Here is a 16,428-nt window from a genome sequence, read left to right on the forward strand (position 1 = left end):
GCCTTGGAGCAATTTCTGATGAAAGAAGTAAGGGAATAACAAGGTTTGTTGTTTTGTGTTTTAAATCATGATGCCCAGGGGATGCTGACAAGGCTGAAGACGTCCTCACCTTCCGATGGGGAAGGAAGTTGAAAGAAGACTACTTTGGTATGCGTTCATCCTAAAAACACAGGTAGAAATCTTCCTACAGGTTTTCCTTGGCTGAAAGAATAAAACACTTGTCATTGATTTTATGTATTCACAGCTTTTGTTACAAGGAGAAGTAGCATTTCCAATCAAAGCAAGAATCTGGGGTCAGCCAGACTCCAAGCGTACTTGCAGTGTGACTGTGGACAAGTTACTCGACCTCTCTGTGCCTCAATTTTCTTATCTGTAAAATGGAGATGCAGACAATATACAGTAAACACTTAAACAACAGCTTATGATTATTTCCTCTGCCATGGTCTGCCTCTTACTCAGGTTTGTTTTCCTTTTGTTTTTTTTTTGAGAGAGAGAGAGAGTGGGAGGGACAGAGGGAGATGGAGAGAGAGAATCTTAAGCAGATTCCCCGCTGAGCACCAAGCCCGACACAGAGCTCCATCTCAGGACCCAGGGATCACGACCTGAGCCGAAATCAAGAATCGTACACTCAACTGACTGAGCTACCCAGGCTCCCCTTATTCGGGTTTTCACCGATATTCTCAATGGGCCATGATACTTATAAACAATAATAATAAATTCTTCAATAGTACTTCCCAGATGCCAGGTACAGTTCTAAGCAATTTACAAGTTTGAACTCATGTAATCCTTTCAACTAACTTTGGAGGTACGCACTTTTCCCCAGAGAAAAACGCAGGGGTATAGAAAGATTAAGCTACTAGTCCAAAGGCTAACTAGTCAGAGCCAGAATTCAGACCGAGTGGCCTGGCTTCAGAGTCCAGTCCCTTAACCACCACCCCTAACTACTAACCTCCTTCTTGAGAAGAAACCATTTTAAATAAGTCTCCTAACATCATAACTTACACAAAAGAGAACTATGGAAATTTTAAGTTCAGTATATTGAAAACATATATTGCATACAGGTAACGTTTCAACTGCAACATAAAGCAGTAAGACTTTAAAAAAAATACCACAATTAACTTTCCCTCCAATTATTGGTTTTAGGAAACCCTGGGAGAGACAAGTTCTTCTTTGAAATGCTTGATACATAAGGTGAGCGAGGCCATCGCTTAACAACAAGCTTACATAGAGTAGAAGCCACAGCGGCCTCGTTTCCCACAGCCCCTGGAAAGCCCTGCCAATAACACACCTCACGTAGCCAACCACCCCTGTGGGTGGCGGCCACACTGCAGCACAGATCGAGACTCTGGCCCTCCCCTGAGGCCCAGCACAACACCAATGTCCTGGGGGAAATTAAGTACACTCAGGTGGGAAGTCATCCTCTAATAATACTCACTTTGTTTTTTCAATTTAAATTCGATTAGCTGACATATTGTATGTCATTAGTTTCAGATGTAGAGTTTAGTAATTCATCAGTTGCATGTAACACCCAGTGCTCATCACATCACCCAATCACCCCATGCCCTCCCTCCTCCCCTCCAGCACCCTCAGTTTGCTTCCCATAGTTAAGAGTCCCTCATGGTTTGTCTCCCTCTCTGATGACTTCCCATTCAGTTTTCCCTCCCTTCCCCTGTGATCCTCTGCACTGGTTCTTATATTCCAATATGAGTGAAACCATACGATAATTATCCTTTTCTGATTGACTTATTTCGCTCAGCATAATACCCTCCAGGTCCATCCACATCGATGTAAATGATAGGGGATTCATCCTTTCTCTCCAATCCCCACTTTTGAAATATCATGACATCAAATAGGTTGATGATGTGAAAGACCAGAAGACTGTTCGCTTGGTTAACTTAGGGTGAACTGGTCAGCTAACAAAATGGAATCTTGATCTATGATTACAAAAATTCTCTCATGGCACCTGTTACCCTGCTTCAGGACCGAAAGCAGAAACATATCGATAAGCAAATTTCCTTAAGACTAATGATTCTTCTTACAAAATAACTTTAGTTAGAACACCACAAACAAATGATGGCTAAAAAAATACACAACGAAAAGTATGGAGAAAACCAAAACCATGAGAAAAAAATGCCTCTCACCCTTTTACTTTATAGCCTTCCTGTTCATGCTCTCATGTATTCCGATATGTTTCAACATATTCTAACAAATGGTTATAACTGTCGTCAACTAGCCATAGGGCTAAAATCCAGCACAGGTAAATTGTGACTCAGTTGTCAGGGAAATGGATATTAATACCACAATGGGCTATTACTGCACTGTCACAACAACGACTGAAATGAGAAACACTGACAATACCAAGCGTTGGCAAAGATTCAAAACAGTTGAGACTCTTCCCGCTGCTTGTGGGAATGCATACTGGTTCAACCACTCTGAAAAACCGTCCTGTGGTGTTTACTCAAGTTACACATATGCATACATAGGACCCAGCATTCCACTCTATTCGTAGAAAAAAAATGCATAAAACCATACCAACAACGCATACCAAAGGTAGATGCAAGAATATGTATGCAGTATTACTCTCAATAACCCCAACTGGAAATAACCCCATGTCTAGCAACAGTAGGGTAGATAAACAATTGTATATTCATATAATGGAATGCTGTACAGCAAAGAACATTTGCCAATTACTGCAACATACACAACAATGTAGATAAATATAACAATCATAAGGTTGAGTGAAAGAATTCAGACACAAAATGATTCTATTTATATAAAACTCCAAAAACAGTCCAAATGAATTTATGGTATGAGAAGACAAATGATTGAGAAGGGTCAAAAGGGGAAGTCTCAGGTGCTGGTGATACTGGTTTCTTGATCTGGGTGGTAGTTACATGGGTGCTTACTTTATGAAATCTCATCAGACTGAACACTTATGACTTGTGCATTTCGGGGCATATATGTTACACATCAGTAAGAATGTTTACTTTAAAAGTGAAAAAATAGGGGCGCCTGGGTGGCACAGCGGTTAAGCGTCTGCCTTCGGCTTAGGGCGTGATCCCGGCGTTCTGGGATCGAGCCCCACATCAGGCTCTTCCGCTATGAGCCTGCTTCTTCCTCTCCCACTCCCCCTGCTTGTGTTCCCTCTCTCGCTGGCTGTCTCTATCTCTGTCAAATAAATAAAATAAAAATCTTTAAAAAAATAAATAAATAAAAGTGAAAAAATAAATAAAAAGAGGCCTGTTTTCAAGCTCAATTATATACACACACACACACACACACACACACACACCCACCCCTGTATTAGTCTATTACGGCTGCCAAAACAAAACCACAGATTTGGTGGCTTATCCAATAGAAATTTATTTTCTGACTGCTCCGGAGGCTGGAAGTTCATGATCACAGTGCTAGCAGGGGGGGTTTCCGCTGAGACCTCTCTCCTTGGCTTGCAGACGGCTCTCTGCTCAGTGAGGCTACGTCCTCCCATGGCTATTGTGCTGTGTGTCCATATTCCTTCCCTCTCCCTCTTATAAGGATACCAGTCCTACAGGGAATATGGCCCCACTCTTATGAGCTTATTTAGCCTTGTTGCCTCCATACAGACCCTCCAAATACAATCAACATAGGAACTTGGGGGAGCTAAAACTCTGTTCCTAACAAGCGCTATGATATTCTGTCAGTTATTTATTTGTGAAATTCTTAATTATTTTTATATGAAATGCTCACATTTTCAACCTCTGAAGCTTTTCTAAAGTACCGAGTGGTTCCCAAATAGTCTTAAAGTCTTTACAAATAATATGCTTGTAAAAATATAATTCTAAAATTTCAAAGTTATACAGAAATTATTTTTAATTCCAGGGCAGGCATATAATCTAACTGTAAGATGTTTTTAAATAGATTCCACGTACAGTGACTACTTTTCCCATATCAATTGTACATATGCGCCAGCCACAGACAAGTAACATATACTGACACAGTCACTTGTCTAAGAAAATGTCTACTTATGACAAAAAGAAAATACTTCAAAGATGTTCTTCCAGATTATTCAATAATCTAACATATGCTTACTGTTACTATCCACCATACATTTCTTGAAACACTCTGACGAAACCATTTCTATTACATATCTAGCTATGTCAAGGAAGCTTTTATTTTCAAATAGCAGCAAAATATGAAAGCTGCTTTAAACAGAATAGAGATTAAATTATCAAAGGAAAACTATGGTTTTCAACTCAGCATTCCTGCCAAAGACACTGGTTTTCCTTCTGTGATGGAATGAAGCTGGCACTTTGGGGTTCTCAATGCCTGTGTAATCATGACCCCCATCCATGCCACAGCAAGCTCCTTATTCTGCTGCGATTCAAGGAGATGGGCTTTATTCCAAGGAGATGGACCTTTAGGATAGATTTTTTTTTTTTTTGTCTTCTTAAATGCTCACATATGTTTTGGCAATATATACTAAATTTACAGTAAGTAGTTTAACAGCTCTCTTTATTATTTTTTTATTAAAGACTTTTTAAATTTTACTCATTTGAGAGAGAGCCCAAGAGAGAGAGCATGAGCAGGGGTGAGGAGCAGGGGGAGAGGGAAAAGCAGGCTTCCCCCTGAGTGGGGAGCCTGACCCAGCTCCATCCGAGAACCCGGGGATCATGACTTGAGCCGAAGGCAGATGCTTAACTGACTAAGCCACCCGGCACCCTTCTCTTTATGATTTATAACTGTGTTTCAAGCACACAATCTCACACACATCACCCAGAACATAAAGTCAAAAGGAAGTTATCATGACAGAAAGCAAATTCCAGGTCACTTATATGTAGTATGGCCATCACTCCTCAATGAATGAACTTCATTAAGTTCTTAAAACGCCACGAAAGGGGAATTCACAGCCAGAGACGTCTGGAAAATGAAGTCCAGCGATTGTTTTGAAATGACATTTTTACAGCTAAAAGGAGCAATAATGGGCTCTGTACATTAATTTCTAGTCACCGTGTCTTGCTCCCTTGAAACATCAGTTTTTCTTTCTCCGTAATCTCGACAAGCTGCCTGTCGTTCTGTGTGACTTTGCCACAACTACTCTGGGTCCTAAGAAGCTTAATCTTTTCTGCTTCAGGTCCTCCAGTGTTCGGCACTGAGATGATGACTCACGGTTGTGGATTCTCACTCCTCTGGTTCAATCTTCTTGTCCCAGAGGCAGAATAAATATGGATGCTTGAAACGAAAAGGCCTTGGGTAACTTTCCTTTAACTGACTCACCGAAGCTAAGTAACTATTTCTCAAGACCCTTCATTCATTCTCAGGACCATGATGCCTGCATTTTGCCCACGATGACATCAGGCCAACGCACACACCTTTGGCTCCTCTTGTACCCTCCCCAGCTCCTTCTGACACCACTAAAACATAGCTCCAGGGCTGGGCCTCGCTTGGCTCCCCATCTTCCTTTCTCTTTCTAAATATTTCTTAGCAAAATAGCCCCATTCTTTCTTAACCAACTTTTTTTCTAACTTCCTGTCACTGGAACAATTCTTAATTGGCATGGACCAGAACCAAGATTTTTCCGGCTGCGTGTCAGCTACTCAGGCATGCTTGACATCGCAAGGTGGGGACGGGTGGCCGAGGAGGGACCATTCTTTGTCGGTGTCCGGACCGCGGAAGGAGGCGCAACCAGCCAAGAACAGAATCCCCACCCGTGCAGCAGGTGAATGCGTTTACGCTCAGGGGCTGCAAAGCAACTGTGGGGGAGAGGTGTGGGAGCAGGGACGCCAGAAGAGACCGGGAGGGTGGGGACCAAAAAGAAGGGAGCAGCTCTTGCGGTTGACCACCGTTTGGGGGAAGGAGCGGTCACCGCCAAATCACTTCTGAGCACAAGAGCCAGAAACCGGGGGTCCCTTCAGCCGTGGAACCAAGTTCTGTCCTGCGCAAGTCCTTCCCCACCGAGAGGTGTTGGGCGAAGATACACACCTACACCTGACCGGACTTCAGTCTAGACGCATAACCTTTAGTCCTCAGGGATCGGGCTGCCTGTGTTCTTGCTCTGGCAATTCAGGTCCTTTCTGTGAGCACCTAGGAATGTCCCTATGTGGAAAATGCTCACGCTGACCGTTCGGGGGACAGCTGCAAACTGCTGTGCAGGGATACACCGCGCGTTACCTGGCATAAAGGCTACGTCCCCAAAGGCCATCTAAATTATTCCGCAAAGACAGCACGCGCTTTACTTAACCTTAGTAGCCTCAAACGCTCCAAGACCAAACACGATTTCCTCTTTTACCATCCAAACCCCGAGAGGGAAGAAGAAAACTCAAGCTAGAAGAACACCGGTATTTCGATTTCAGAGCTGGCGATGCGCATAACCACTGAGAGCTATTCTTCCCCAGCCGGGGGGGAAAAAAAAAAAAACAACCAAAAACCAAAAACCCAAATCTGTAATCATTTCTGCTGGAGTTCACTCATTCTGTTATGAAGAAATCCTTTTTCCTGGCAATCCCAACTTGCCAGGAAAGGGTGTAATTATTGCACGGTCTCACTTAAAATTTAACTATTTTAATTATCACATGGAACCGCACACTTTTCCCTTCAACTAAAAGTAAGTACAATGATACCATATAGGTCTTAAGAAGACCGGTATAAACTCACCTTAAAAAAAAAAAACAACAACTAAATTCATTTGAATATACTTCTCCAAACCAGAAATTTAAAAGCTCTCTTACCTGACGAACAAAACTATTTGAGGTAGTGTCAGAGGAAGTGCTCCCATCGGATCCTTTAAATCTGTTTTTCCTTCTAGCTCCTTTTCCATATGACTACAAAAAAGAAAAAGAAGAAGAAAAAAAAAAAGACAATGAGAACTCAAAAACCAAAACAAAATATAAATTGCCATCATATGGGCATCATTTGAAAATTATTACTGGAATCACAAATATTTATTTCAAAACAGTGAGTTTAGAGGGAGAAGAGGTTTCTAGACAAAGCATTTAATAACTCTTGAATTAAAACAAGTAATGCTATCTGTGAGCATATCAGTCGTCAAGAGGCAAAGCCACCAAAGACATAACATCTAAAAGCAAGCATTTCAGGGCAGGAGAGCACAGAGCTGCAGCAATAAGGTGAGCGAATAGGTAATGTGTCAAAGCCTTTGGGACAGCATGAATGCAACAGATTCGCGCGTCATGAAAGGCTGTTTCCAGTGCCACTGGGCCTCCATTTTTGCTTTTTTTCATGTTTTAATTTCTAATCCCACAGGTACTTGTAAGAACAATATGGTAGCTGAAGAATACTGTATAATATGAATTCTGATTTCCTTGAAATACACACACACACACACACACACACACACACACACAGAGGTCTACATGGAACACGAATGAAAACATGGTGCCAATTCCTCACATGATTGTATGAGTCTAGAGACTGCTTTCAGAAGTGGTGGAAGAGCTCTGTAAGCGGTAGTGAACTAGACGAAATGAAAATGCCTCCTAAAAATATCTGGTCCATTGTTGTAAAGTTTGAATGTGATATGAAAATCTGGCTTTTTAAGCACTTACTCATTTTGCTGAGATTGCGAGAGAAATAAATTTTATGGAATAATAACAAGACAAGCATTTAAGAACAGGATGTTAAAAGTAAGACCATTTGCTTCAATAACAGAATTGAGCCAAGCATGAATGTATGCAAATGAACTTGCTTTTTCTATTATATCTACAGTTTACACTCAGAGCACTAAAAATAAAGTATGCATCAATCTCTGTTTAATTCCAGGCATAGGTAGAGTTGTTGCAAATATTGGACATTAACATATAATTGACAAAGAGCTCAAAACCGAGCTTTACAGTTCAATGCATATTGGCTGGAATCCTGCCATAGCAGACCGTGAGCAAGTCTCTTAACTCCTCCAAACACCAGTCTTCTCATCCTTCAAATGGGGATATTGCTACTTACCTCGCAGGGTTAAGTATTAAATGCGATAACAGACTTACAGCATTTAGAATAAGACCTAGTATACGATAAGGGCTCAGAATAATCTTTTTAAAAGTAATATCCACATACAGATCGGAAGAGGGGGGTAAAGTTGGGGTGAGGTACGTAACATGTTGAGAATGCCTAGGCTCGAAGAGACTTCATGAGATTATCAGCATTCACAAAAGTTACTTTTTTTAAATTACTGTATTCAGGTTTTGAAAATACTGTTATATTTGATATACACAGATGGTTTTCATTAAAAAAAAGAAGTATCTTATAAACCATGGTATATGGGGCACTTAGGCAAACTAAGATCTATTACAAACATTTGTGTTATGAGTAACTTAGATGGCTTTGCAATCAGTGAGAGGGTAGTATAATCTTAAAGCAAAAATTTTTCTTGACCATGTTTGTTCTCTTTCAAGTATCTACGGGATTTATATAATACAAATGTGTTTCCATGGCATTTAATTAACTCTCAACTTCATAAAAGGAAAGACAACCTAGGCTGGGCTTTCACAGTGGATCATACAAGGTTCTCCTCACTTAGCAGCTTATTCTTCTTACTTATGTAAACATTATTCAGTAAACTGTTGAAAAATAACATTCTTTCAAGAGCGTTCTTCCTTTTCCAATTATTATATAAAGGTTTGGACAGAAGTGTCTTCCAAAGCTTAAGAACATGAAAATAAAGCATGAAAAGTTCTTCAAAATTAAAAATATTTTTTATATTACTGCACACGGAAAAAGACTTATTACCTTTGAAAGCGCTTGTTTAAGGCCTAAAATGTTTCTTGGTGGGGGAGGGGCAAGCTTATATGTTAAACACACTATTTTTCTTTTTTCTTTCTTTTTTAAACACACTATTTTTCTTCATGAGAAACCTAAATTGTCTTTGAGAACAAAGACAAAATATAATCTTACTCCATCGCGATGCGTCTTTCCGGTACCATTCTGAAATGGGTGGAAAGAGAATCTGAAATGCTATCGTCGTCATTTGCTTCAGATTTTTCGTGATAAATATGTTTTATTATTCAGCTGCTTTGGTGTGTAAGCTTTTTCGCGGGTGCTTACAAATGTACAACAGGCACTGTGAAAACCACACAATATTTAAGACATTCGGTCCTAGAGGAGGAGACAGGGCTCTGCAAGAAATTAGACACATTTAAAAAGTGCTTAATTTTAAATGTATGTTAATTTTTCCAGGCCCCTAGGAATACTATTCATAAACACTACTTCGGGTGCACTCAGTTACGTGTAAAACACCTACCTACGTATATATGTTAGATTATCAGAGTTTTCAGCTGCACTAAGGCACAGTTCGCACAGGAAAGAAAAAAAAGCAAAAAACACAAACAAACAAACAAAACTATGGCTGAATCCCATGCAAACTGGTGATAATTTTGAAAAAAATATGCTGTGCTTTAATTACTTAAATTTATAGGGAATGCTTATTTCAAAGTATTAACTTGTTCCTGTCTAAATAGTGTGGTAGCAAATTCCTTATTAATTATGTATTATATTTATTAAGAGCTAAAATAAATAGATATGCTGAATGACACCTCTATTCTGTTCTTTCTAATTTCCACAGTCATCTCTCTTCCATGGTCTCCTTTTTAATTTTTAACGTTTTTTATAACAATATCCAAGATCAAGGGGAAAAAATTTAAAGCATCTTTTGGAAAGCTAATACAGTCCATTTCAATGTACTTTAAAAAATGTTAGTGAAAATTTATACTACCATTACAAAACAAAGTTTCCTTTGATCCAATGCATATTTAAAATTAAGTCCATCTTGCTGGAATTACTTGTTCTTTAGTTACTTTAAATCCTTGAAAACCAAGGACTAGTGTGTTTCATCTGCAGGAAGGAAGGCAGGAAGGAAGGAAGGAAGAAAAGTAAAGGCCAAATCTTCCCCAAATGGAAAAAGACAGAAAAGATTAATTATTCAAATATTTACTTGACTCAATTTGGAAAAGAAGTATAGTTTCCATAGTTTAGGGGCTACTTCAAATGCAGCTTCTTTTAGGACCAGTGGTTTTTCTAAATATTTTTTTAGCAACACTAAATATATGAACACCCAATATATGAAACGGTTCACAATCAGAGTCACCCAGATTTCAGGAAGTAAAAGGCAGAGGAGAAAGGGACTTTGGGTTTGGCCAGCGTGCAAAGTGTAACCCGTAATACTCTCCCTGACACATGCAGACCCCAAGTCTGTCTTGGAGCACAGTCCGAAAAGCCACTAATTTCTACTCCTTTCGTATTAGTTCTACGAAGCTTCATGAAAACAAATTATGTCACCATAGCGAAAAGGAGAAAAAGAAAAACGTAAACTGAAATTCTTTTACTTCTCCTAAAACGTCAACCAAGCTAAGTCAGATTTCAGAAACTAGAGAAAAAAAATTTAAGAAATTTCCACAAATACATAAGTGACTTATTAAAATGATATCCGACATTCCCCATGAGGTTAAATATTAGCTCCGTGTAGATGAATGTCTTCCTTGATACTAAATGTTTTGAAACTGGACTGCAGTTTTAAAATCAGCACATAAATGTTTATATTTCACAGGTAATTGAAATCTAATTTCTGTAGAGTTGAAATGGACAATAGTAGTTAATTTTAGAAGTTGCCAGTCAGCTGGAGATTTGAGTCCAGCCATGCACACAGGGTTGGCTTGGCAGACTCTGGGGACAGCTTGAAGAATGATGCTGTTTCCATGCTTGATAGATAGGGTGACAGTTCTCCTCCCTACAAATTGCTCCCCATGAGCATAATGCTGATACCTGAAATTAGTTTCCATCCCTCTCGATTAGCATTCATTGATATTTATCCCTTTGAATTGCGGACAAACGCAGCCAGAACAATCCAGAGAGAAATCAGACATTAAATCTCCTATTTACTGATAGCTCAGTATGAACGGGGTTGTCAGATCCTTTACTTGGAGTGAAGTAATTGAGATTCCCTCCGTAGAAAAAGGGAGGTAGGGCATAAGTTCTTTTCAATATGGATCAGTTTACACAAAAGCAGAAAGGAATCAAGAGGCAGCATAAATAGAACTCTTTGGGCGGGGGGAGGGGTTTGGAGGTAGAGAAGGAAAGAGGGACAAGGCCAGGAAGCAGAGAAATGTCTAGTGGGAAATTCCAAGGGCATGGAGGGCAGGAGAAGGCCTGGGACCAACTTTGCTCTTTTCGTAAGCTACCCAGGGCAGGCCTGGAAAGAACCCTGAGACAGACTTAGTGATTTGTGGTGGTGTCTTAACGAATCCTAACTCCCTGTCACTGTGAAATTAAAGAGTGCCATCACCCCCTACAGGGTTAACACATTTTGCTCAGCTTTTCTTGAAAGGACCAAAGCTACATAATTGTATAATTCAATGGAATTAAATCCAGCAACAGGTAGACTAAGTCTTCCCACTAAAGGAAAGACAAAAAGGAAAGAGACATAAAATCTACAAGACCAACCGAACCTCGCATCGCTCAATCAGATATTACATTTCACATTTTAAAACACACTCGGAAATTCTGATTGGCATGTTTTAAAATTTCTCCCATGCAACACCAGAACAAAAAAACCATTCAAGAGGAAAGGGACGGGGGTTCTAGTGAAGGCTCTAGCAAAACATAAAACACAAGATCCGTGATCATGATGTTTGGCGACTGCAAAAGATGTTTGGAGCTGTACCTCGGACCTACAAGTTGTTTCTGGAAAACTGTACTGATGTGGCTCAAAAGCCATGGGAGAACCGCTGCTGCTCTTTTTAGATAAAGATCCTTGCTGCAATGATTCAGGATGTTGCCATTACCAGGCTGTATTACTACGACATGCTTGAGAAGCATCTGGCAAACTCAGCTGGGGTGGGACCAGCTGGGTTCTGTTGCTAGGAGCAAAACAAACAGGACCTCTGGTTACTGTCTGTTCATTTTCAGGTGTGGCTAGAGGTGCTGGGTACAGTCTCTTTGAGGCCTAACGTGCTGAGATACAGCTCTTGTTTCTTGTCCATCCCCACCTGTGTCTCCATCCTACTCTCAATCCCTCCCACCTGCTTCCTATCCACGCAGCCTCCATACACCATCAATGCCACTCCCCAGAGATTTACCATCTTAGACAAATGCTGTCCAACAGAAATATAATGCAAGCCACGTGTCACTGAAATTTTCTAGTAGCCATATTAAAAAGGGAAACAGCAACAAGTGAAACTAATTGCAACGATATATTTTACTGACTTCAATATATCCAAAATGTGATCATGGCAACCTGTCTTCAATGTAAGGATGATTAATGAGATGTTGTATATTCTTGATTTCATATTGAGTCTGAAATCTGGTGTGTATTTTGTATGTACAGCACATCTCAGTTCAGGCTACGGATGGCTCGTGGCGCCAGTAGTGGGCAACGCAGATCTGGAGCTCTCGAGGGAGAATATGAAATTAGCACCCTGACTTTGGAGGTAGACTGTGTCCGAATTTGCGCTGCAGCTGTTCTGCAGGTCGCCGAAAAAGCAATGCAATCTGCTTCAATCAGAACTTACAAGAATTTGTGCTGAGGTTGCCAACTCGCCTCTCACACATCAGAAATAATATTCATGTTGTTTATGACAGTGTGCTGGAGGGAAAGGGCTGAATGGAGGAGGGTGCCCCATCCCTAGGCAGGATTAATTAACATAAAAAAGGAAAATGGGCAGTCTGTGAATCTACATCTTTTGCTTTGTTCAAAGGGAACTTGTAATGAAATCCAGAGGTAAAACAGAAAGAATTCTTAAAACCAAAGATTGCTTAGAGACACCATTTGCAAGTGAAATTTCCATTTCGAAGTATTACTCAGTATCACAAAAAAAGGGGGATGCTCCTGAGACGGCCCCCCTTTACAGGCGGTCTTACTGCTGTCCTGTCCCGCCCAGAGAGATGGAATAGATGCCTTCGCCAAGTTCTCACAGCCCTGTGATGCCATGATTTATTAGATATAAAATAAACATGGCAATGTTTCCCTCAAATAATCGAGGTGATATAAACACAATTCAAGGAAAACTGCTTTCATTTTTGGAAGGTAGAGAAAGCAAGGACATGGAGGGGGATGCAGCTGAATATTTATAACTCTAACCTGCTTATAACAGCCTTTCCTCCCTTTTTCCTGTCTCTCGTGTATTTATGCCCTCACTTGCCAATTTCTGCATTGAGTCTTTGAAATGTCCCATGCATGGGCCTGTCATATCCATTATCTTTCCTCTCCTTTCAGTTTAGGCCTTATTTTCTCTTGTCCAAACTGTTAGACCAATCTCCCGTCTGGCAGCTCCACCTCTGGCCTCCTGAAATTCTAAAATACCTTCCAGAACATTCCCAGGTGAATCTTTTGAATGAGCTGTTATGCAACTCCTTGGTTGAACCCCTTCCATGGTTCTCCATCATTCCTTACACTGCTGGTTCCAACACCTCCAAGATGTGGCCTCAAATTGCCTTGTCAGTCTTATGTCTAACTATGCCCAATCTGTACCTTTCCGTACTCTCTTCAAGCTACACATGAGAAATATGTTAGAAGACTTATAAGTTCTTTGACTCTACTTCCTGTATGGCTCCTACCATCTCTCTGACAATCTCTGGTCAAATCTCACCCATCCTTTGAATCTCTTCTCAAAAGCCACCTCTTCTATGAAGTCCTTACAGATTATGCCGCATAGAATGTCTGTGATCTTTACTGCTTAGAAACCATGTGAGATTCAGTACTTCTCTTACCTCTGCCAGACAATTGTCATACAGGTGTCACACTGGCAGCTACTGGAATATCAGTTCGTTGAAGACAGCAGTGGTGTCTCCTCACATCTGAATCATTTCCACATTGCAGTTAACAACAAATATTTGTTGACTTAATAAATTGCTAAGTGAATTTAGTATTTCTTATCTAAATGCAGTCATGCTTTCGTCAGCCTTAACTTTGATCTCCAGGAATTCAGGAACTCTTTTTATCATAAGAATAAAAGCTTAAAAAAAAAATCCCTGAAGGAAGATCAAAGGGGAAAAGGGGGGTCTAAGAGTCCTTTCTTCTACCAAGACCTTCGCCCTGGAATAAGAGAGTTCTCTGAGTACATTTCTTACTCTCATCTAACCTGATTAAGTGTCTAGATAAAATCAGGAGTCTAGAACAAATGTGACATGTGTTGGTAAGAATTCAGGTCCCCTGGCAGAAACTAGATGGAAATGTAGGTGATTAGTTACATGTCCCCCCTCTGGTTCAGCAGCTGAACAGCCCAAGGGCGACTAAAATCTACCTGTCCTAACCCTATGAAAGAAACGGGTTTCTGATTACACAACTTCTTGGTTTCTACATTTTTCCTCCATCTCAAATCAAAGTGAATTATGTGTTTTTAGTTAGCAAGGTTATTTCCTAGTGGTTAAAGAATGTTCACTAAAGCTCCATGATAATGCCAATGGAACGACCATTATTAACAGTATCAAAATATGTGGAGCAGTTTCCATCCCCTATCAAAACAACAACGGCAACAAAACATTTGTAACCTTTATTACGGTGTCCTACTCCTGCCCCCTTTGCTACAGGAAATATTACTCTAACATGCTATCTCTCTCTCTAAATATAAAATATATAAATAACACATTTATAAGTTTTTTGTAAATATAGAAATATGTCATCACCACATTTACAATCTAGCAAATGTAGGCTTGAAATCAACAAGCCCATATCGCTAAGCATAGAGATATTTCTCCAAAATGATGCTTGAAATATAACCCTAACCTCTTCACAGCACTTGCCAAGCAGCCCCACAGCTAGGAGTCGTAAGTCATTTCCCTGCTACGATAAAAGTTGAGAGACTCCTTACCGCTGAGACCTGGAGGTGTCTGTAATCCAAACTGTACCTGCCAAAGCCTTACGTAAAAGCCACCACCTTATCATTGCCCAACGCCTACAACTGGCATCTCCTATTTCACAACCGAGCAGCAAACCGGAATTTTTCCAGAAACCGCTAATCCTCGTCGGAGAGGAAGGTGGTCCTGAAGCTCCCTGGAATGGCTAACATTTCAGGGGAAATGGAAAAATAAAAACTTTCGCGTCCCCAACTCGCTCTCTTAAGAGAAAGGAACGAGCGGTGCCGGCAAACGGTGGCAAGTGGCGCGAGGGGAGCTGAGCTGTCAAGGCGGCACAACTACCCAGGTGTGGAGGGGGGGGGGCAGGGCTGCGCCCGGAGACCCGGGCCGAAGGCCCCCACCCACGCCCCTCTGCCCACCCCTACCCTCTCCCACGCCCCCTTCCCACCCCAGCTCCGAGCTCGCCCGGAAGGGTCGGCTTCGGAGCCAGAGCCGCGGGGAGCCGAGCCCCTCCCGCCCACCCGGACTCACGATCTTGAGCAGGTCCAGTCCACTCGCCTGGTTCATGTCTCTCCATGTGTCTCTCCCGAGAAGGGGCGAGGAGGGCTGACCGAGCAGCCCGGGGGCAGCCTCTGAAGACCGGGAGGTCTCCCCCGCCCCTTCCCACTTGCTTTTCGGAAGCAGAGAAAAATGGAAGCCGCAAAAGAGCCAGGGACAGGCGAAAAGGGGCAGGGTCCCCGGCGCCAGGAGAGGAGAAGTGGGTGGCAAAAGGCGAGGGGAGAGAAGGTGGCGGAGGAGACCCAGGCAGGAGGGAGCGGCAGAGGCGGGGGATCCTAGCGGAGGAGGCGCCGGGAGAGCCGGAGGTCGGCGCCCCGGCTGCTCACAAAGAAAGGAGAAGGCGCGGCGCTCTCGCTACCTGTGCGGCCGCTCCGAGCGCCCCCGCGGGAGCCGCGGTCTCCAGCAGTTCCATCTGGATCTCCTGCGCCACCGCCGCCGCCGCTGTGGGAGGCGACTTGGACATGTCGCTTTGGACCATTGGCGAAAAGTCGGCTCGAAGCTAGCAGCCAGCCCCTCGCGGCGGGTCCCCTCCTCCCCTCCCCCGCCCCCCGCTCCGCGCTGCCTGCTCCCCGCTCCGGGGGCCGCCCGGGGCTCGGCGCCGCGCTCGCCGCTCTCAGGGCGCGGGACGGGGCCGGGCCATTTTGAAAAGCGAGACGCGGGGCAGCGGGGCGGCGGCAGCGGCGCGGGCTCGCGGCCGGCCGGCGGGGTAGGGCGAGCGCAGAGCGGCGGCGGGGACGGGAGCCGCGGGCGCCGGGGAAGGTCCTCGCCGGGAGGGAGGGAGGGAGCTCGGGGAGCGCGAGCCCAGGGGGAGGCGCGTCGGAAAGCGAGAGTGACAAGGCAGCCGAGCGCCGAAAAGTTCCCCGCGGGAGGCGCGGGCCGCGTGGGCTCCGGCCCAGCCGCTGCGCGTCGCCGTGGCACGCGCGCTGGAAAGTTTTCAAAGCCACGAAAGCGAGGCCTTGCGCCCGGGAGCGTCCTCGCTCGGGCTGCCTGGCTCGGCTCCCCCTGCTCCCCAAACACCTCGCGGGAAGCCTGGCAGCCCGCGGGCGGGAGCGAGGCGGGAGCGGCGGAGATCGCCCGGGCTCCGTTCCTAAACTGCACGTC

General features: G+C 43.1%; 1 protein-coding gene across 3 annotated transcripts in view; it reads right to left on the reverse strand.

Annotated features, from left to right (window-relative positions):
- Positions 1-15,848, reverse strand: part of CACNB2 (calcium voltage-gated channel auxiliary subunit beta 2) — a 367,594-nt gene extending 351,746 nt beyond the window's left edge. For 2 of the 3 annotated variants that reach the window (XM_057304584.1, XM_057304580.1), the window contains exons 1-2: positions 15,686-15,848; positions 6,705-6,797 (exon numbers count right to left, since the gene is read on the reverse strand). In XM_057304584.1, the coding sequence (XP_057160567.1) occupies positions 6,705-6,797; positions 15,686-15,805 (213 nt within the window). In that variant the 5' untranslated portion in view covers positions 15,806-15,848. The other variant, XM_057304581.1, reaches the window with a different exon arrangement.
- Between the last annotated feature and the right edge of the window lie 580 nt (positions 15,849-16,428).

The sequence above is a fragment of the Ursus arctos genome, unplaced genomic scaffold (genome assembly GCF_023065955.2).
Source record: "Ursus arctos isolate Adak ecotype North America unplaced genomic scaffold, UrsArc2.0 scaffold_30, whole genome shotgun sequence".
Taxonomy (NCBI): Eukaryota; Metazoa; Chordata; class Mammalia; order Carnivora; family Ursidae; genus Ursus; species Ursus arctos.